General features: G+C 45.4%; 1 protein-coding gene across 2 annotated transcripts in view; it reads right to left on the reverse strand.

Moving 5' to 3' along the window:
• Positions 1-23,836, reverse strand: part of WARS2 (tryptophanyl tRNA synthetase 2, mitochondrial) — a 152,731-nt gene that overhangs the window by 53,554 nt on the left and 75,341 nt on the right. For both annotated transcript variants that reach the window (XM_085620711.1, XM_085620710.1), the window contains one exon: positions 7,962-8,047. In XM_085620711.1, the coding sequence (XP_085476837.1) occupies positions 7,962-8,047 (86 nt within the window). The remainder of the gene's footprint in view (positions 1-7,961; positions 8,048-23,836) is intronic.

The raw sequence follows: 23,836 nt of genomic DNA on the forward strand, positions 1-23,836 counted from the left end.
TGTTGTCCGTTCTGACGAGCACCTGGGAGTTCTGGATGCGTGGGAAAAAGGCTTGCAGCGCTAGGTACACAGCCCTCAACTCCAGCAGATTGATATGGAGGCGTTGCTCCTGATCTGACCATTTGCCACTTACTCTGAGGTCCTGAAGGACAGCTCCCCAGCCCGCTAGAGATGCATCGGTGGTGATCACAAGTGGCGCCGCTGGAAGCAGGAACGGCAGTCCCCTCGACAGGTTTCTGTAATCCTTCCACCACTCGAGGCTCTTGGATATTTGCGGTGTTATCCTCACAATGTCCTCGAACGAACCTGTACTCTGAGTCCACTGGTTCGTGAGAGCTTCCTGCAATGGACGCATCCGAAGCCTGCAGTGAGGGATGAGTAGTATACAAGAAGACATCATTCACAGGAGTGATTTGAAAGTGCGAACTCTTAGGGATTTCCTTGATGCCACCGCCGTGGCCAGCGATATGATCTTGTTTTTTCTTTCGTCTGAAAGAAATGCCCTCGCGCATTCCGTATTCAAGGTCGCCCCGAGGAAGGTGATGCTTCTTGTTGGGGACATATGTGATTTCTGAAGATTGGGAGTCAATCCTAGATGTTGGAAAAGATTGGTACAGGCGTTGGAGGATTTGGTTGCGCCTACAGCCGTGGGCGCCTTGACCAGCCAGTCGTCGAGGTAGGGGAAAACTTGGTGACCCATTTGACGTAGGAAAGCTGCCACAGGAGAAAGGCACTTGGTGAAAATCCGCGGAGCGGATTTGAGGCCAAACGGTAGGACCTTGAATTGGTAGTGCTGTCCTGCCACCTCGAAACGTAGAAACTTCCTGTGCCCCCTGAGTATCGGGATGTGATAGTAGGCATCCTGAAGATCCAAGGATGTCATGAAATCTCCTTCCTCTAGAATGCCTAGGATTTCTTGGAGCGTCACCATCCTGAACGACTGACTCTTCAGGAAAGAGTTGAGTGCCCTGAGATCTAGAATGGGCCTCCACTTCTTTTCTTTCTTGCGTATCAGAAAGAAACGGAAGTAGAATCCTTTCTCCCTCTGAGCCGATGGAACCCGCTCGATCGCTTCTTTCCTCAACATCTCCGATATTTCCCGGAGCAGCAGCCGTAGGTGCTTGTGTGGGAACCTGCGTGGTGGGGTTGCAGGCGGGATGGTGGTAAATTCTAGGGAATGGCCGAATCTGAGGAGTTGGGGCACCCAACGATCTGAGGTGATGATGCGCCAATTTTCCAGGAAATGGGTCAATTTTCCTCCAATTTGTGAAGAGGGAGATGGTAGCAGGACTGGCTGGAGTAACTGGTCACTGGCGTCCGCCGGTGCCCCTCTTCTGGTTCTTACCCCTGAAGGTAGATCTTCCATAAGACGACTGCCGACCTTGTTGCTGCTTCTGCTGGTACTGGGTCTTATTCTGGAAGGAATACGAGGACCTATTCTGGAAGGATCCTCTGTAGGAGGACTGGCCTCTAGATTTGTTGCCCCGAAAGGACTGGTTCCTTGCCTGCAAGGTTCCAAGCGCTCTAGCTGTGTCAGTGTCCTTCTTAATAGCTTGGAGCGCCTCGTCAATTTTATCTCCAAATAGATGTTGTCCGTCGAAGGGCATATCCAGCACCTTCGTCTGCACTTCATGCCTGAACGATGTTGCCTTCAGCCATCCTTGGCGGCGCAGGACCGCAGCCCCAGCCAGTTGACGAAAGCCTGTCATGGCCACGTCTATGGCGCAATCGATGATCTCGGCTGCAGAGGTCTGGCCCTCAGAAAGTAGTGCCTTTACCTCTTCCTGAACTGCGCTCGGAAGTTCTGCTAAATATGGGGCGATATCCTCCCAAAGTTGGCGGTTATAACGCCCCAAGAGGGCTATGGAATTGGCCACCTTGATGGTCATTGCCGAAGTGGTCGAAAACCTTTTGCCAATCGTGTCCAATTTTCTGCCCTCCTTGTCCGGTGGTGCTGACAGAGGAGAGGAGGGATTACGAGAGTTTTTCTGGGCCGCTTGGGTCACGACCGAATCCGGTTTCAGGTGGCCAGTCAGGCAAGCTGGTGCCGTGGACGGAGCCTTATACTTCTTATCCAGGCGTGGAACAACCGCAGGAACGGAAGCCGGCGTCAGCATTAGCTTCTTTCCCTGGTCCCAGAGAAAGTCGATGATCGGGATCGATTTCGTCGTCTTCTTCGTCTGCTCCTTAAAGTCATGCAGGAAGTACTCAGTCTCCGTCGACTCCATGACCATATGGAACCGCGTCGCGGCCCGTTCAATTACCTTATGAAAACCACCAATATCCACTGGCGGTGAATCAGCTTGGCGCGGTTGTGGGGAAGGTGGTGAGGATGCCACATACTCCTCCTCCTCATCCTGGTCCGACTGGTCTCCCTGGACCTCTCCTTCTTCCATCTCCTCAGCCTCCTCATCCGATGACTATCACCTGAGGAGGCGGTTTCTCGTGGCAGACCTGCGTAACCGGCCGTGATTGCCTTGGGGCTGTCGTTGGTGGGTTTGTAGTTGGCACTGGGACCCCTGCGTCCAACGTCGTCGATTCCGGGAAACGTTGCTTGTAGTCCCGGATAAGGAATTTGAGGTCCTGAACTATTGACAGAGGAAGGCAAACCATCGGAGTGACCTCCGTGCGAACCTGTTCCTGGACGGGGCGCTCCTGCGCGCTCATATCTTCCTGCTCCTCGTCCGTGCTTTGACATTTGACATAGAGTTCAGAAGGGGAAGTAGCCTGTTCAAAGAGCTCCTCTTCAGACTCTTCACTCTGAAGAATCTCCATAGGCAAACTGGTTTGTACCTTGCTTGGAGATGTTGTTTCCGGTGTAATCTGTGGTTTGGCCAGTTTGCCAGAAGCAGATCCTTGTACAGAAATCCCTGCTGTCTTCTGTCCCATGGACGACGACGACGGGGTCGTCGACGGTATGGCTGTCAGCAACGGTGTCCCCGTCGACGATATTTTCCTCGTCGACGCCTTCGTCGTCGACGCCTTCGTCGTCGACGCCTTCGTCGACGATGCCTTCGTCGTCGACGCCTTCGACGTCGACGCACTCGTCGTCGACATCCTCGTCGTCGACATCCTCGTCGTCGACTCTTCCGTCGACGGTGGGCTCCTCATCGACGAGGTCGTCGTCGACGGGACAATCTTCGTCGTCGACGATGACTTAGACGTCGACGACGGTTTTAACAGTATAATAGACGAGATAGGAGTACCTGCTGACGATGAAGAAGGGGTAGTCGTCGTCGACGAGAAAACAGACGACGCTGTCGATGTGGACACGGTCGTCGTTGGTGTGGAGACATGTCCTGATGGCCTTTTCTGCGCCGAGGAAGGTGTCGCAATGTTTGTGGCCGACAGAGTAGGCTTCTTGAAAGTGAGAGAGTCCTTGTCAGACACTGAAGATTTTGAAGATCTTGCCTCTGAAGACTTCTTGTGTGTCTTCATAGGAGGAGCGTCTGAGGGGCCAGGAGATGTCACTCTCGGCCTCTTCAGGGAGACTTCGGAGGTTCCGGAAAAGCTCGCCTCTGAGGACACCACACTCTCTCTGTCCTTGAGCCTGTCCAGCCAGATAAGCAGGCGACCCTCTCTGTCTCTCAAGGTCTTATGAGGGAAAGACCTACATATTTTACAGTCCTTAGGGACGTGGTCCGGATAAAGGCAATACAAGCACAAGTCATGCTTGTCGTCCACATGAAGCCTCTTCTTCCCACATGAAGAGCAAGCCCTGAAAAGGGCTTTCTTCTGGGAGTCAGACATGCCAGGAGTTGTAGATGAAATAAACACTCACTGCAGCAAAAAGAGGCCTGAAGTAGTCAGCGTTGAAATCCTTGAAGAAGAAAGTCACCAAAAAAAAAAGTGAACAATCTGGCTTGAAGAAATCCTGAGGAGAACTCAGGTTGGAGACTCCCTAGCACAACGTGTGGTAGAAAATCTGAGGGACTGAGGCTCCTGCCAGGAAGGTTCTAGAGGGAGGTGATAGCTGATTGGCTGACTCTAAGAGTTTGGTCCTTTTTACATAAGGACTAGGATAGGCTGCTAAGGGGAGGCCCTTAGGCCTATTTTTCTCTATGTATGTCTATAGGACATTACTTTTTTATGTACCGGAGGCTCCCGTCTCGACGACGGGGAATGATTCAGGCATGTGAATCTATGAAAGACACCCCTAATACTGGATAATTGTTTGGTAGAGTTAAACTGTGGTGCATCTTGATCATTGTAGTATAATATACTTACGCATGTTTTCTTCTGTTGCAGGCTTCGCAGCCAGACCCCCATACATTGACACAGGCGTACGTGAGTTCAAGCAGGAGAGGTAATTGTTTGGTAGAGTTAAACTGTGGTGCATCTTGATCATTGTAGTATAAAGGATTGCATGCATGAGCTAGGCGTCAACGTAAGCCATGTTCCCTTATCTTGCAGGCTTTGTGGCACAGCAGGTTAAAACCGGCGGGCACGGAAATGTTCAAGCGCAAAGCTGTCACTTTGGGAGAGTGCAGTGCGTCACCACAAAGGAAGAAATGTTGCCTTGTATTCAAGGAAGAGTGGATGAAGGAAATTGTGGAGGCTGAGACGCAGAAATCGCGAAGCAAGGTCCGCGTGCAACTCGGGGAACTTTTCCAATACAGTCCAGACGTGGGCTTGATTTGCAAAGCATGTGCCGAAGCCAAGATTGTTGGGGACTTTTCCACAGGGAAGAAATGGAGTGATGGCTGGAAACTGGATTACATGAAACGCCATCTACTTAGCAAAGTACACGAGTCTGCCATGGTGATCTTGAGAAACAGAAGTGCTGCTGCCAGGTTTGGTTTTGGAGTGCGGGCAATGCTGACAGAAACTGCCACTGACAAAGCAAATAGAATGGAAGTAGGTGAACGCCAAAGATCTGTGCCTGAAGAGATAAAGATTCTCATCAACAACGTGCTGCTGGCAGTCAAGATGAATACTTCAATGTTATCTGTACAAGACATCCATGACCACCTAGCTTTGTATGTCAAGATACCAGACAGCTGGAGGAGCAAGAACTATGCCTTTGAGTTCCTTGAGGCCATCAATAGCGTGATACACTGTGAAGCTATGGCAGAACTTCGGCACGCTTTGTATCACACATTGATAATTGATGAGAGCACTGATATTTCTGTTTCAAAAATGCTCATCCTGTACTTCAAGTTCCGACCTGTAACATCAACAGAGCACAAAACACAGTTTGGGGGCATAGTGAAGCTGACTAGTTGCAATGCTGAGGCTATCACTACTGCTGTGAAAGATTTCTACACTGCCAATGAACTGGACCTTATGAAAATGGTCATGTTCACATCTGATGGTGCGTCCGTGATGTTGGGTAAGAATAATGGTGTTGCTACTCGCCTTAAACAATCCATACCTCATCTAGTTGAGCAGCATTGTGTCGCCCATCGAGAAGATTTGGGAGTTGATGATGCCTGGAAAAGGGTTCTAATGGTTAAAGAGATGGAGACATTATTGAGGACTGTCTACACTGTGTTCTCCAGATCTCCTGCAAGGAAGTCCAAGCTGGATGAAATTGCATCGGTCACTGAATGTGAAGTGGTCTCTTTTCGACCACTGAATGAAGTCCGGTGGCTTTCAAGGCATTTTGCAGTTGATGCACTAATTCGTAATTACGAGGCTGTTCTTAAGTACTTTGAGCATGAGAAAGTTGAGGAGAATGATCCAGTTGCTAAGTATTGTTATAAAAACTCCAACTACCATATTTCACTTGCAGTACTTAATGACATTCTGGGTGAATTTGCATCTTTGTGCAAACTGTTCCAAAAAAGTTCTCTGACTACTGTTGAAGCTGTACAGTATGCAAGAGCAAAGATTGGCCAAGTTAAGCAACAGTATTTGGGGGACACTGTCTTTTGGAGCAGTAATGTAAGAGATCTGATGGTGTTGTATAAGGAAAGGCAAGAGTTTGACAGTGGGCCTATTTTGTCTTTTGTTTCCCTTCTTTGTGAGCACATGCAAAAAAGGTTCCCTGAAGATGAGCTAAAAGAATGGGCAAGTTTTGAAATCCAGGCAATATCAACACAATCACATTTTGATTTTGGGACTGAGAATATACAAAGACTTGTAGAAAAGTATAAAAATGTCTTGGTCCTGGGTGATTGCGAAACACCAGAAGATGTTGTTCGACAGTACAGAGACTATAAATATGTGGTGGCAGAACATGTAAAGGGTGGGTTATTTACCACCTTTCAAGACATGGTGAATTTCACTGTACGCAATGCTGCTCAGTATAGTGTGGTCTCTCAGCTTGTTGATGTCTGTGCAACGTTTCAAGCATCTAGTGCAGATTGTGAACGAGGATTCAGCCTCATGAATACTATCAAGAGTAAATTGAGGAATAGACTAGAGCAGAAGCATTTGGATATGCTGATGAGGACAAAGGCCTACCTCCTGAACGGGAAAGTTGACCTAGATCGAGTTTATCACCACTGGAAAAATGCCAAAGATCGCCGTGAGAAGCAACCCTGTCACCCCTCTAGTGATGCCACTTGACATGTCTCCCTTATTGTTTATGTGATATTGTATAGGCTCCCAACATTTCCCCACCCAATTAACAGTGCTCAAGTTAAGAATATTTATTAAAATCTTATGATGGTACCACCGTTTAAGTCTTGTGCTTTTCTAAACTCTTAAGTGTACTTGCCTGTGTAACCAATTCATGTCATGGCGTGTTTATCCAATTTGGAAACTGCCCTTAAGACACTTATTGTGGCACTGTATGTGTGAAAATGCACCATCTTTTCACTTATTGAAGTAAACGTTCTGAGTGACATTTGGCGCCGCGCACACGCGCGGTCTGGTTCCTGGCGCTCATAGCCATGGTTGCAGCGCACAGAGACCCTCCACTGCCGCACACAGAGGAAAGAAATTAGAGGGAACATTGGTGGGCACCTGACTGCAACCGTGCAGATGCTGAATGTCATTTCTTGTCGATTAGCATCTTTGCTATTCCATAATGTCTTTTCTAAGTATGATAACTAAAGTACACTTGATCTCAATTAAGGATTAGTATACATTTTATGGCAGAAGCGGATTGGCTGTCAGCTTGTGGTGTCTTTTACACATGCGTTGACGTCAGTATTGTTCACGTGCTCTTTTGTGACCCAGTGAGTATCAACTAGCAGCTTTTTATCTGCGTTTTACTTTAAAATCTAGCGGGTATGAAAATGGTTTGCGCCTGTTAACACTTATGCATCGGGCACATACAGCACTGAATGCTTGATGTAGTGAGTGGCCCTGTTGATTTCTTATGTTGCAGTGGGAAATCGAAGGCCCATTTCCGCCGGGCGCATGCGATCATCTGCTCTTGGACTAGGGCCCGAATTCTACCACTAGTTGTAGTACATTGGTAGGGCAACAATATGCCAGTGGACTCATGCGAACAGCATGCTGCACAGCACCCACTCTGCCCTACAATATACCTTAAAAACATTAGCAAAGCCAATAACTCTGGCTAAACACTTATAGAGCCACAAAAGCGTGACCTATTGGCTATGCCAATGCTTGTTTTACTTAGGGAATATTTAAGACTCACTGCATCACCAGCTGCTGAAGGAGGCTAGAAGGCATATGATGGAGGTAGCAGTGAGTGTAATCAGACGTCTGCGTTTGTGCACAAGTTAGTGACTGTTCTAGGCTTCAAATTTTTTGTTCTCGATACATTTTTATGTTGGATTGGTATATGAATTATACATTTAAGTCTAAAAAATTGAAATATCATGGTATATCATAGTAAATAAAATATATATAAATCAAACATTACACCTAGACTGCTCCCCTCCACCATAGTTGGAGTAGTACACACCTCCAAGAACAAGGTCTAAAGTACATATTTAGCAGTAGGTGTTCTACAGGTTAATGCAGAGGGGCAGGTCATGACCTACAATGCTGTCCAATCACAGTCTGACTACAACAGTGGACCCAAGGCCCCCATCTCTTACTTGTACAGCAGGATGTCCGCGCACTGGAGCACGGGGTATGTGAACAGGCCAACGTTGCCCTCGTTCTTCTGTGTCTGGCTCTTCACCTGGCGGACGAGAAGAAAAAACAAAGGCAGGCTCAAGAATTCTTGCAGGATTTCATGCGTAGGCGAGGGGTTATTCTGGGTTGATTCTGCACAGCACTGGTAAAAGGACCCTGGCAAACAATGACTTGACGGCAATGACTTCAGTGAAACAGCATCACCACAGGCCTCCAGCCAGCTTGACCAAACAGCCCTCATATTCCACACAACTAGCAGTTTGATAAGGAACAAGGTTTGTCGCCCTCAATGTGCGTTTCTATCCACAGATTGGACTCTTCCGTTGTAAGTCATCGAGTCAGACCATCCAAACCCCGCCAAATCCAAATGCGCCACTCAGTGAAAAGGATTCATCATTTTTTTTAAAAATAGAAAAATAAATAAATAGATGAAGACCATCTCACTGAGTTATCTGAAGACAACTAAACACAGCACACTGTTGCCAGAAAACTTTACATCAACAGACACCAAAAAGTAGGCACACATCTCAAATCAGCTCTCATTGCTGTAGTTTGAAAGGTTTTGACAGTTTTTCCAAGAGGCGTTTTTAGTTTATTTACCTCAGGTGCATTATCATCAATGTTGCATGTGGGTTTTTACTTTATTTGCTTACAACAATTTTAATTCAATTCAATAAAAAAACGTTATTTCGGGTCGATAGACCGTAAAAGTGCATGTGCAATAAAATAACAGTTCATTAGAACAATCCACAGGCGCACAGGCTCAGGCCCCAGAGTTCTAGTTTATAATTACAGTCATATGTGCCAGCACCCCATTAAATAGACAATAATATATACAAATATAAGACATTAATAAACAAGTATATTACATGTTGCACATACTAAAAACGCTCTAAAAGCCACGGTTGATAGATAAAAATAGGACAAGTCCAGTTAAAACAATACAAAATTATCGGCTTGGTCCTATGGGATAATATTAAAAGCATTTCACGTTCACACCCACATGGAAAACACAAAGCGCGACACCACAAATACAACGGCCGTTTGAGTGTTGTATTTCAGCAGCCCAAATGCCTCTACGCAGTGCTGTGTCCCCAAATGTCTGCATAGCTGGATCAGGCAGCGAGGTCTAGCTTTCCTATACCCAGGACTGAATGTGCAATTCTGACCCCTCTGCGTGCCTGCAGGCCGGACCGCCTCGAGAGATTGAGCCTGCCCATTCGTTGGAGAAGGCGCGCAGAGGGAAGACCCCATGCCTAAATTGTAAGTGTAGTTTCCTCGCTAGAGCGGGTTGGATGTCACCCAGGGCAGGTTCCAGACTATAGTGGTCTTTCATTCTCAGGAACACTGCAGCAAGTTTCACTTCTCTGAAAATATTACAAGTCTTAGACATCAAAGCACTCGGCCCAAAATAGATATTGAGGTCTTACACCAGATACCATCTTACTACAGGGTGCTGCTTGCTCCTCGCTGTGCTTTAAGCCTGAGCACACTCGGGCATCCATCAACCAATGGCGTGGAAGAGCTCATCTTACTAATGAGCAATTAGTGGAAGCCGCAGAGGCGGTGCAGAAAGGACCAAAGATGCATCCAGCCTGTCTACAAGGTGCAGCTGGATCGGCAGGTCGAGTAACTTAGAGAGTTTCACAACTCAATGGAGGTGAACACTTTGCTGCATAACTCATTGGGCAAAGTAGGCGAGCCAGACATACGCATTAACTGTTCTCTCTCTAATTTGCACAGCACAAAATCCGATTGCGCACATATGACAAGAGAAGCAGTGTCCTTCTATGCCTCAAGATTCTATTTTTAAGGTTAAAGCAACATCTTTACCATCTATATTAATAATAAAATGAAATGTGAATCTCATGTCCGTTGAAAACCAACCGCAACAGGGTATTATCGCTGACTAAAGCCTTAGACAGCAAATTAATAATACAAGGGCTTTCTGGGGAAATGACTTTTCCATCCGTTTGTAACACCCCTGAGCTGCACGGCTGCCAACATGATTGAGCTGCACCATTTCCAAAATATGGAACAAATGTATCATATCAGTCCTGGAACTGCTTGAGACACTGGCATTAGATGCACAAGAAATGAAAACCTCGCAGTATGAAATAGGCACACTGGTCCAAACTAAGCTGGATGATGTAGGCCAAAAAACTAAAACGTTTAAACAATCCCCGTGAAGAGTTTGAACAAAGAGTATCAGCCTTGACAGAAACAAATAGTGTTTTTTCAAAAGGAGACTGTGGCAGCCAAAATAGAACTCGAAGAATTAGACAATCCCTCCCGCAGATCGAATTTAAGGATGGTGAGGCTTCCAGAGATAAATGGAGCAAAACTCTAACATGGTAAATGCATTAACAGAGCTCACTTCCAAACATACCCTGAGAGGTTGTATGATTAATCCATATATACTGCAAGGGCTCAGAGTCCATTTCTCTTCCCTAAAGTGGGCGAAAGCCACAAATCCTTTTGGTTTACTTTTAAGATTTTAGGATCCGAAAAGAAGGATCTTGCTAAAGCCATTCAATTAAAATCCATTAAAGTTAATAAAAACTTTAGCTTCAAGGATTACCCGGATGGGAGGTTTGAAATTTGTTGCCGATGTTGGGACTTTAAGTCGATGGGACGGATCTTTATATTTTTAAATAGGAGTCCGATGCAACTTATTCAGACAGTTAAACTCACAATTCTCTGGTCTGGCCGCTTCCGGAATTCTTTCCAAGATTTTAAAACTCAAGAATATTTGACTGCGATTTAGGAATCCCAAAATCCGCTGATTAGTCCTAGCACTTGTACCAGGACTGCTAGGTATTAATCATTACTACATCTACATTTGTTGGTAAAGTTTGCCTGCTCTTTTTCATGCAGACAGTGCCGTTCGGCTCAGTTGAACTACTAGATGCCATGTCAGGGCACCAAGAAGCAAGATGGAATATCTGGGCACGCTTCACCAGCGGGAGGGCTGAGCCCTCCATGGGCGACGGGGATGATGGACATGGGCCGAGGAGGAGTACATGGGTATTCCTAGTTGGTGTGGATTACGAATGTGCAACCATGTTTCCTAGTAGTCATAACTGAGGTTTATCGTGTTTAATACACGAGCGGCAGTGCAAACAGTTTGAAACGGTTCTTCCCTTCTCACTTTTAAAATGGATATACGCGTTACTGTTAACTTTAATGCCAATGAGCTGAACAACAAACAAAAGAGAAATGAGGTCATGTCCTCAATCACTCAGGAAACGTCTTATTAGAGGGTGAGAAGGGAAACATTGACTGTTCACGGACTGCTGACGGTTTCTTTTCCTCATCCTCCACAGCTCGCGGAGGAGTGGTTGTTGTGATTAACAAGAACACTCACATTCAGCACAAGCTTCCTGTTCAGGATAGAGACTGCACCGGGGTAATTCTCCCCGCGCGTTGAGATAACCAGCTGTTTAATAGTGTGTCCCATTATGATCCTTCAACCAATGACATTAGATTATTATAAATTCTTAAGATACACTAAGTAAATTACCAGGTCCACTTGGACTGGGGGCGGGGGGTCATCTCTAACTTTTTAGCAATGGTGGACTAACGCTCGTCTAATCACTAAGTCAGAACGAGAAAAACACCTAAGGTTTTTAAATGAGCTTTTTTCAGCTTTCAAGCTTAAAACAATACATGAGGACACAATAACTCAGGGGAAATTATCCATTCAAGTTTGGGATATGATCCGCTCACCTTCCAGGACCATTTTTTTTTTTAGTTCCATACGCACTACCCGAAATAACACGAGGACATCAGCCAGGTGGTTTTTGCGATCATTCCGCAGGGGCATCACAATTCGAAATTAACACATGATATTCCCCAGAACATATAGATGGCCATTACAAAAAGCTGTATTATCTGTTAAGAGAACATTTTGAAAATAGAAAACAAAGTTGCTTTTCATATGAGCCTCTGATTGCGAAATGATATGGGAGGTTATTAAAGGCCTCAGAGGTTTTTATATAATTGAAAACGCATTGTATTAAGAAAGAAAATGAGTTATTGACCCCCTCACTGGATGAGTCAACTTTAGCCTCCCATGCTAGATTAACTGAGATAACTTGCCTTATTCGTTTAAATAATTGAAACAATCTTTCTGATTTTTATCTCCAAAATGAAATAGTGAACAATAAAACATTTTAATGGGAAGTTTATTAAGAGGGAGATAAAGTAGGGCATGTTTTAACCTTGTAAGTGACAGTAAAACCATTTGATTAATTGATTAATAGAGTCCCTACCAGTAATAAATAAATAACACAACTTATTTGCTGTGAAGTGGTCTTTGAATTATTATACATCTTTATAAAGTCAGACATGGCTAAGCCTTAAGAAAAGACCCTGAAATGTTTATATTTGTGATAAAATAAACACCTTCCCAAATTATAGCAAGACAAAGTCCAATTAATACCGAATTCCATTTCAGATGCCAAATGTCAACGTTCCAGTAGAAAAAGGTTTTTAGCACAGGATTTTATAAAATATTTGTGGCTCAATTAGCTAAACTGTTAGTCATGCTACTTAACTCTATATTTGATGGAGATGTGGTCCTTACCTCCCATTGGAGAGGTATACCGAATAATATTTTGAAGCCCAGAAAATCAGCAGCAGAATTAAGCTCTAACTACTCCATAACCTAATTAACTACAAACTTTTAACAACAAATATTAAACATTTTAATATATTGCAATTGTAGGAAGATGGAATCTGACTGCATGGTTACCCTCACTTTTTTCCTGGTGTTTTGCTGGTTTTCGACTTAGTTTGTCTGGGATCCTGCTAATCAGGACCCCAGTCTATCTGCTTTCTCCCTAAATTGGTTGTTCATGTACTTTAGGTACACTCCAGGTTAGATTCTGGGGTACCCTTATCAGTCCCTAGTATATGGTATACTATGTACCCAGGGCATCGGTACCCCAGAGGCCTCTCAGGGGCTGCAGCATGTATTATGCCACCCCTGTGAGACCATTCAAAATGACACAACAGGTTTGCTACAGCAGCCTGTGTAAGGTGGTGCATGCACCCCTTACTTAGATATAGGTTCACTATATCTACCCTTATCACTGCACATAGAAACCTATCAGTCCCCCCTACGGCCGGCCTTATCAATCCTGAAGGCAGGGTGCTGGGTTTTATGTGAGAGGGTGCCCATGCATGAGCAGAGCCCCTCTGCAGCCTTCGCTACCTATATTCCGGGGTTGTTTGTGATGCAGCCAAACCATATATACTTAAGTGCATTATAACCTTGCGGTAAATGCTAACTTTGAAACGGCTGCATGGAAACGTGTTTGATGTCAAACACTTTGGAATCATACCTCCACACCAGTAACTGGTGTGGGAGGTATGAATCCACCCTACTAGAGGGAGAAATATGACCGCACCGGTACACCTGGTACCAATTTCGCAGACCCTGGTATCACAAAATGGATGCTGCCTGCCACAGACATGAGTCTGCCCTCCTGCTCCTGGATAAAACTCCAGCAAGGGAGGCTGGACAATAGGTTTCCTGTCACAGGGAGGTGTGACCACCCCCCAGACAGGCTTTAGTGTATTGGAGCTGGGTGGGTGCACTCGGAGAGTGCTTTGATGTCTGCACTGGGGGCACATTTGGTGTCCCTGTGCATAGTCCAGCTCAAACCGGTTGCAGGAGCCATTTGCTCCTGCTCTGGCGCAAAACTGGACAAAGGACATGGGTGTAGCCACCCCTCTGTCCTGACATCCCATAGGTGGGTCCCCAGAGTTTGTCCCACCCCTTCCTTGGGTATAAAGTAGGAACCCCTGGCTACAGGACTTTAGATTTAATTGGACGAAACTCTGCTACAGAAACCAAGTACTTCGACTATCTACACTACTTTGGATGACTGAAGAATCTCCAGTAAAGGAGTTACTCCCCTGCAAGGCAGGCACCTGAAACGCATCTAACCGGTTTGCATCTACGCAGCTCCTGAATGACTCCGAAGATTTTTGCAACACAGGAGGTGGGTTCCTGTGGTCTCTTGAGGTTGATCCGTGCTCTCAACAATTCTGAGATCCTTATTCCTCGTGGGGACTGTGCAACCCGAACCCTCGTGGGGACTGTGCAAGCCGAACCCCTGGGCACAGTGTACATTTGCAGCAGCATATGCTTTTTGGCGACCCCTGAGGCTGTGCTTTGGGCTACTTGTAGTCCAGACCCCGAACAGTATTTCCACTGAAGATTTCCGACCTACACTCCACGAGTGTTCCGTGGACTGGTATTTTGTGATTCAGCTCGAGGTCCCTTCGGGATCCCTGGTCCGTCGACCTGTGGGTCCCTGAGAAGGGAACTTGGACTTTAAGTGGGCTGTCCTGGTTGCTCCAGATGTGCCCTGACTCTCCATCACTTGGGGAGTTCCCAGAACCTTGCTGGTCCTCACCGAAGCATCTTTTCTTTGACCGCGTGGGTTGCAGTTGCCAAGGCTTGCTGGTGTTTCATCCAGACACTGACCCCCCAGCACTCGACATCCTTCATGGGACAGCTCACCTGCAGACTTTGGTCATCGTCGACGTGGCTGCAGAGTCAAGCTTCACCTCTTCTCACCTGAAACACCCAACATTGGTGGGCATTCGTGTATCATGCCCCTGGTCACTGTGAAGTGACCCGGACTCTGTCCCCTCTGCTTTCAGGTTCTTCTCAGCTCCGATCCAGGCTTGGATCACACCGGACACTTCTCATCTTCCAGGCAGCAGCACTTCTTCGCATCACGTCATTGAAATCAACAAGCGTTTCCGACACCACTTGACCCCTATGCACCCGGCTCGCCTGGGATAGGTCACACGGGTACCTCAGTGCTCTCAAGGGTGCTGGCCTTAGAACCTTCTATGTTCCAAAGGGTTTACTTGAAGTCCTCTCCTAAGTGTGCCTAATCTTTAAAATTCCAACCGCGACTTTCCCATAGAATAGTACGGGAGCTCGTGGCTGTGTTCTCACACTGCACGCGTCCCCGGGTCTCTACCTTGGGTGGTTCCTTGGGGTCCTAGTGATTCTACCAGCTCTAGACACTGTGTCTAGTCAAGTCGTGGTTGTTATACCACTTTCTTAGTATATGGTTTGGTCTCCCCCTGGAGCCTACTGTGTATTGTGCTATTTACTGTCGTTCTAGTGCTTTAATATTGTGTCTTGTTCTCTAATCTCATAAAGAGGTTAGTACAGAGTGTTTAGTAGTAAATACATATATTTTATATATATACCTTGTGTGGTTCTCCTTTCATTTGGTCATTCAGGAGGTTATAATCTGATAAAGCAAGCTGCTTTACATTCGTTCGAGACTTAGCCTGAAGGCTGCTCTCCATAGCTACCACTAGGATAGCTTTCAATAAAAGGTTGTCTTTAATCTATCACCTTAAGGGTTGTTTGGACTGGTACAAGGTGCCCACTATTACTAGTGGACAGCATATACCAGGCCAACTTTTCACAGCACTGACATTTAGTCCGCTTAGATCAACGTTTTGTTTTTGCCTGGCTGCAAGCTCTCAGTAAATACACATTAAATGTCAGGGACCTTTGTTCCTGTGACAGCTGATAAAATCCCTGAATCTATCGTTCTATTTTGATACAAAAAACTAAACTTTCAACCTCGTGAGCTGGGAATTCCTTTTTAATATATCTTAGAGAAATGTAACTTCCCATCCCACAAGTCTGCACTTTATAGGACTGCCTCAGCTCAAGCAGTAATTAACAATCAAACCACTGGTCAAACTCCCCCTAATAGAGGGGCTCGTTAGTGATGCCGCCTCTCACATTATTATTTTTGACGTTTGCATTGAGCCTCTGGCAACATAAACCCGTTCTGAAAGGTACAGCCATGCTTTATCCCCTGAAATTTAAAAACAGAACTTTAATCAGGCGATGCTGCTCTTTTTAGGTCTCGCCCGACCCAGCGCATGCGCTGCTCTGCCGAGACATTTTGTGAGGGCTCCAAAAAGTGCTACCAGGCCAGCCTAGAGCTACAGTGCATGTGCGCGCGCGCGCGCCGGGCTTTACCGCGATTACTTTCACTTTCGCCGCCGCTTTGATGTTTGATCGCGATCACTTTCGCGGATGTTCTCCGTGAGGCTTCAATAGATTGCAGTAGTTAAAACAAGCATTGGCATAGCCAATAGGTCTCGCTTTTGGGACCTTATAAATGTTTATTTATGCAACTGTTGCATGGCTAAACACTTATAAGTTCCCAAAAGCGAGACCTATTGGCTATGCCAATGCTCGTTTAGCCTGATATTACTAATATATAATGCGCCCTTGTGGCAATTAATTAACATTACAACCTGAGTATCTACCGAATGAATGCAACAAACAAATGAATCTTTCACTCACTAGCACCAAAGTAGTATTGGCTCCTGTTCCAAGATATATATACACATAAATACACCTAATAGGTGCCTTGGAATTTTTCCGGGGCAACCAGTTTACTTTTACTTGAATAATTAGATCTCATCATTAACAAGGTAAAGAAGCTTTTTTTGGTTTTGTTTTTAAACAAAAAAATATATCACAGGGAATCCTGACCTCTACCAGTAATCCGGAGAACAGCCCTAATTAAAATGTTTTTTCTTCACTTCATTCTTTTTCCTTTTTTGACAATTCCATGTAATCTAACAATAGACTGTTTTTTCAAGATGGACGGCCCTTTTTCTAGTTTTATATGCATTAAAAAAGTTCTGCGTTAAAAGAAGTGTTTTAAAATTGCCACAAAAGGAAAGTGGACTAGGGCTGCCAGATCTTCATCTGTATTAGATGGCTGCATCATTTTTACAGTTCAGAAGCTTTCCAATGTTACACTCATATTTTGGTAATACTACTACCGATATAACGCTCAAAACATTAGTTAGAGAGGACTTGCCTAGTTTAATAATAATCCACAAAGCCACTAAAAAGGTGAAATGTGAGATTCTCCATTCTCTTTAGTTTAAGAGGGACCTCTTCTTTCGTCAGTTTAACATTCCATATTATCTTTCTGAAATTCCTCTTCAAGATTGCACAAAGCTATTAGCAATTATCACAAAAGGACTGAAGCAAACGTGGCAAAGAACAGGGCATGGTCAAATTTGGAGACTTCGTCACAGATAATCCCCAAGAGAATTTATGGCAAATACAGCCGGTTGAGTTAATAGATTATTTTCTTCTACACTTCAAAAACTAGTTACATTTTTGTCGCAAAGCACTTCTATTAAAGCCAACCAAGATAACGAATGAGGCTAGAAAAACAAAATGCGTGGATCTAACTGTACGCAACGCTGTTTTAAAAGCCCCTAATTTACATTGTATGTTTTTTCCTAATGGCTAGATGGTCTGTTCTACTCCTTCCACATTAGATAATATATTCCTGGTAATTACATAGCATCAAACAAGAGTGATTGGCTTTTTGTGTTCTGGCCATTTGTGGCGCTAACGCAGTTTAGGTGTGAATTTTTGTGGACGTTTGCAAAGACACTGGTATTAATATTCAAACTCAGCTCAAAATAGCATCTTTGGAATTTTAGATATTTAATTTAGAAATCAGTTAAAAAATTATGTTTTTATCTTTAAGTTGAACACCTGCTTCCTAGTTACAACATATTAGAAATAAGTAGCCCCTTTTCTCGGAACGGTGTGTTAAAACGTTAAAATAAACTACCACGAGTCTTAGTAGTCCGCGTGCATACATCGTTTATGCGATATCGAGGATGCTTTGCCGTTAGAGTCCATTTCAAGGGCACTAATAATACCACGCCGTTACTTTGTAGAAATTAATTCATCTTGTTGCATATTTTGAACTAGGATGAATTCTGTTTAACACTTTCTTAAATATTTGTATTTGCTTGGTTTTGTTTAAATGTTTGGTTTTATTGTACTTAATGACAATCAATAGTCATTGTGTACCTTGTAAGTTGATACATTCACGTAAAACTTTTTTTTTTTTTTTTTTTTTTTTTAAGTTTGAAGGGAGATGCAATGGCAAATTAATTTACTTGTATCTTGAGCTTAGTAAAGAGCTTGACACAGATCCAATAAACCATTGTTGCTATTGTGAGTGGTGATGAGTTATCGAGAGGTCTTGAATTGGAGGCTAACTGGTGGTCGTATCTTACCCAAAGCAAAATACAGACAGACAGATGTAACCTTATGGGTGTGAATGCAAGACCAGAGAGCTCTAGATGTAGAAGATAATAATGTTTTGTGTTGTAGCATGAATGGATTGATAGTCATGACAATAAAAGACAAATCTTTTCTATTTAGCTGCATAGCATGCTTTAGTGGTAGGCCTACAAGCTTCTTTGAGAATGGTCCTACTTCCAGGTGGGAGATTGAGATAACCAAATTGTATGATCTCAGGAGCGAAATCGCTAGGTTGTGCTGCCTGGGATTTGGGTGCCTGATTCCTCCTTAGTTCTGAGTAAGGAGATCCGGGGTGAAGAGAAGCTTCTTGTGGGGAACTACTGACAGTTCAAGCAGTGCTGTTAACCAGGGAAGTCAGGCCCAAGTGGAAGCCACCAGTGTGAGGGATGTTCGCCTGAGCTTCAGAACCAGAAATGGAAGAAGAGGGAGAGGAGGAAAAGCGTGGGAAGATATACCTGACCAACTCATCCAGAGCATTGCCCTAGAATAGTGGGTGGAATTCCCATTTGTGGACTGGTTGCCGCATCCTGCTGAGGAGTTCGGGAAAATCGTCGTCTGTTTCCGGGAGGGGTTGCGCTAACAGATTAATGCTGTGATGTAGAGTCCAATGCCTAATGGTTTGAGATAGGCTTGACAACTGTAGTGTCCCGCCCTTGTTTTTGAAGATAGTTCATGGTTGTCTTACTGTCCGTCTAGACTGAGACAGCCTTGCCGATCAGATGAGGCAGAACACTTTCAATGCTAGGTGAACAGCTTGAAGCTCAAGGTAGATGTGGAGACCCTTGTGTTTGGTATCCCAGAGACCCTGGACTGTGAAATTGTGCAAGTGAGCACCCCAGCCTGTCAATGATGCATCCATTGTCAGGATGATGAGGGGAACAGGGTTGAGGAAAGGCCTCCTTTATGTCAGGTGGTTTGTGTTCGACCAATGCAGAAAGCGACGAGTGTGGCGGTTTTTCAACGCTAGGGGCCTCATGTAGGAAGCCAAATACCGGTCGGTAACGGACGAAATTCGGTAAATATCCCGTTACCGACCGGTATTTAGGCATTTGCTATGTAGGGGGCTGATTTCTGGATTCGGTATTTACCGAATCGGAAATTAAGAAATCGGTAAAATACCGATTCGGTAAATACCGAATCCAGAAATGCAATGTAGGGAGCACTCTAAAGAGTGAAAATCAGTATTAAGAATTCGTTATTTACCACCAAATACAGGTTGGTGATAAATAACGAATACCTTGCAAAAAGCAAGATTTTGCTGATTTAAGAGTGCCATGTGGCAGACATACATGCCCTTAGGGCATGTATGTGCGCCACATGTGCACACATGCAAGATTCAGGGGTGCAACAGTGTGTCAATGTGACACCCTGCCACCCTTGTATATGCTCCCCCCATTACCGAATCGGTATTTACCGAATCGGTAATGAGGCATACCTTCCCATTGATTCCTATGGGCCTCCAGGCCCATAGGAATCAATGGGAAGGTATGCCTCATTACCGAATCGGTAAATACCGATTCATAATTTCCGTATTTTTCCGATTCGGTAAACTTTACCGAATCATTACCTACCTCACATTTACCGATTCATAAATACCGAATCGGTAAAATTCGATATTTATGAATCGGTAAATGTGAGGCTACCTACATATGGCCCTAGATCCTTTAATTGACCCAGTGACTGAGACCACTGTCGTGCCAGACATTCCTGAAGGCGGTGCATGTGCAGCCATACATGTGGCACTATGGCGATGCATGATGGCATCACACCCAGTATGCGCATGATAGTTCCGACTGTCAACTGTTGGTTGGGTTGAAAAGCGGTAGTAGCTTTTGGATATTTGGTATCTTGCTTTATAAGAATAAGCTAATCCCAGTTGTGTGTTTAGGATAGCCCCCAGATATGGTTGAACCTGAAAAGGCGGAGAGGAGAGTTTTGGAAACTGCTGGTGAGCCCCAGCTGATGGAGCAGGTTTATGGCATTTTTGAGTGTGTTGTTGACACCGAAGAAGAGTGCTGGCTTTGATAAGCCAGTTGTTGAGATATGTGTAGTCATGGATGTTTTTCTGGGTAAATGTGTTGCCTCCATGGCTAGGCATTTGGGGAATACTCTATGTGCAGGAGGAATTGGTAAGGTTTGCCTGCGATCACAAACCTCAGCCATTTGCTATGTGCCAGATGTACCAGAATGTGAAAGTAGGCGTCCTTTAAGTGTAGGAAAGACAAAGTGGCCTTGATGGAGAAGTGGGCTAACATCTTGGAGAGTGACCATATGGAATGCTCTGACCATATGTAATGAGTTAAGGGCCGTAGATCTAAGAATGGCCGCAAAGAAGCGTGATTTTGGGGGATTAGGAAGTCCAGGGAGTATGCTAATGACCCCTGATGTGGTAGAGCAGGATGTTCAAACTGGGAAGTGAGCCCAGGGAGGTGCCAGGCTCTGGCTAAACGAAGCATTATGCTGACAACAGTGTTTGTTTACAGTGGGGAAAAAATAAGCAACAGTACGCCGATCTGTAATGGGCCGTCACTAACATCTTTTCTCATGTATATCCTGCATGGGACAGATGTCATAAGGGAAGGGACTCCAAGAATTCTTCAAACCCCTCTCCAATGTCTCTTAATCCCACCGTGGATACCTTTACACGTCAGTAAGGCCTACCTGACCGGAGTAGTATGCTGGACAATCATGCATTAGATTGTTTTTTAAAATGGCACAGAATTTAACCGCAATGTTCAAATAAGTCTAGAGATGTTTAAACATTGGCAATTTCAAAGAATTGTGAAAAATGTGTACGGAGGAGCGATATTAAAAGGTTTGACAACAGCTGTTGTAGAGGGAATGGTTCTATAGCTCCTTTGAGTAAAAGAGCTAGAACTTCGCGTTTGAGTGATGTTTTGTGTTCCAGAGGTCCTGCCTTTGAGTTCGAGGTCGCATGTTTGGAGGTGTGGTGATGAGCTCCAGACAATAACTATGCTGGATAATGTCCAACACCCATTGATCCGATGTTTTGGTTTGCCAAGTAAAAAGAAACTGTTGCAATCACCTACCCCCAGCCCCAAAGTGGTATTATATGGGGTTATATTGTGTTGCCCTATGCGCTGTGGAACGGGTTTCGAAAAGGAAATCCCCCTCTATAGGCTCCTTATGAAATGGTACCTGATGATGAGTGTGCACCCTGCCAATAAGCTCCTGATAAGAGGTGGTGTCATCAGCAGGAGATGGCCTAGCATGGTTCAAGTTGGGATCAGTGTCCCCTTGAGGGTCAGTGTAGTAGGCCACCAAGAATCAAGAGGCTGGGGTGCATCAAAGGAATCATCCCTGTCCCATGCCCACCTGGGAAGGAATGTGGGGACCCCCGAGGAGTGAGGTCTAATGGATCACGCAGAGAGTGAGGGGGAGAGGGTAAAGGTAGTGGAGAAGATGGTGTAGGACAGCTGGCCTTGTCAGTCTTTCTCTTCTTTGTTGGCACCAGCACATCAATGGCCTCTCCGAAGGTGAGCTGAAGCATGAAAGGAGGTGGTGCGGAAACTACAGTTTCGGCCAGAATGTGGCCGGTGTGAGGCTGGATTTTGATTTGCCTCTGACGGACATCAACTTGCTCATGCATCTTGTGTGGAGAATCGGTTCCACTGGAGTACCAGGGTCAGATCTCAGTGCCGGTCTCGAAATCTTTGGAACCAAGATCATTTTTCTTTTCGGTGCCGAGGTGGTCAGTGCTGAAGGTAGAGCTGGTCAGCTGGACGCCGAAGTGGCTGGCTTTGGCTGAAGTTTCCGTGCCAAGCCCGAGGTTGGGAAATCCAAATTGGATTTTCTGTACCGACCATGGCCCGCTGGCAGTGGTGGCCCAAGAGCCTTACGTTTTTCCGGAGTCGATTGTTTTTTGGGTGGCATGATGAGGTCTTTCAGTACTCACAGTACGCTGACCCGATGGAACATACTGCATCTTGAGATCAATTTCTAATTCGGAGTCTTCAATGGAAATGTATTTTTATTTGCAGAGTTTTATATAGCGCTGGCTAGACCCGGAGGTATCACAGCGCTTTACATGAGGATTGGCGAGTTACAAAATTACGTTAGTTACAGGGGCCTAGTATAACAGAGGGAAAAAAACAGTGTTACTCTGTAGCATGAGTTACTAGAGCATAGCTTAACATATACACACATCCTATGGGATATAGACGTCAGAGGGGAAGAGTAAAATGGGGTTGAATGAAGATCAGGTCAGGAAAGACCGGCAAGGGGGAAAGTAATTCAGGAGAACCAAAAAGACAAAGTGAAAGTCAAACAAGCCGGCTGAAATGTCGGAAGGCGGGGGAAGGAAGGAGACACGGCAGAGAGATGAAGGAAAGTCTGTCCAATGTCCGGCTGGGTAGGTGACGGCCGAGGGGGTGATCCACAGCCAATCTCCTCTATAGCTACCTAGGTAGCTCCACCGGGCATCGGCCAAATTGCTAGGTCTGCTTCCCCAATTCATGTCTGAAATTGTTTGAAAAGGGTCCCGGGGAGAAGTCCTTAAGTTGTGGAGGCCAGGCGACATTAGTTATGGAGATTGGGGGTTAAGTACGGCCACTCCGGAGTCTTGCATGAGCTCCAGTGACTCGGGGCCCCCGCACCGGCATCATCACATCTCAAGGGCCTCGTGGTTAGAGGAGGGAGTGCTGTATAGTCGTGGGAGTTTTACAACAACACCCGGCTCTAATCACTCCCTCCGCCTCCGAATGGGAAAAAGCCTCTTGCTATGCCGCAGAGGTGTCATGGAGTTCCTTCTCCTCCTTTTCCTCGACATCCTAGTGTCTGAAGATGTCGTCCATGTCGTTGACCTCTTTCCGCTGCATCTCCCTGTGGCGTGCCCTTCAGGTGTCGTAGAGTTTTGTCTACTGAAATGATCGGCAGTCCTCGCAGTCCTCTTTCCTGTGTTCCTGTGACAAACAGATTGCACACCTGGTGAACATCGGTCCGTGGGTACTTGGCGTGGCACCTCAGGCAGAAACAGAAAGGCATCTGTTCCATCCGCAGGGCTCTCTATGGAGAAGCCATAGGGGGTAGAACGATAGGCCCAGAAGGGTGAGGCCCAAAGGGCTGCTGTTTGAGCGCATAGATCCAATGGGTGAGAGTTTTCAGATTCTGAAACACAAAGATGGAAACACATCTGATAATACCAGCAAGGGTAAACGTGAATCGTGAACCGAAAGAAGTTGAAAACTGTCTCGACCTGGAGAGCAGGCACACATGTCCTAACCGGATTGCGGAAAGAAAACAATCTAACAAAGGCGTCGATGGCCATGCACATTATCACCCAGAGGAGGAGTCATTTTACCTTGTGACTTGAAAGACTTCTTTGAAGAAAACCAACTTGCACACATCCGGACCCAACACTAGATGGCAAGAGTACGCAAAGCGTGTGCATCTACAGCCACACATGCCTCGAACAGATGTGTTTTCAGCTCTTTCCTAAATTGAAACAGGGGTGGGGCAGTCCTGGTGCACACAGCAGTGGCATTTAGATCCTGGGTGAAATCCAAGTGCTTAACAGCAGAAGCATTATCGAAACATGTAATGGTGAGAAGCGCAACAGCCCAGGATAACAATCTCATTTACAAATCTATTGCAAGAGAAGAGACAGAGGTTTGTAAGATAATAATACGGTGTAGTACACAAGAGAGGCAAGGGATAGAGGTGATGTGT

Source organism: Triturus cristatus, chromosome 8 (assembly GCF_964204655.1).
Source record: "Triturus cristatus chromosome 8, aTriCri1.1, whole genome shotgun sequence".
NCBI classification, from domain to species: Eukaryota; Metazoa; Chordata; class Amphibia; order Caudata; family Salamandridae; genus Triturus; species Triturus cristatus.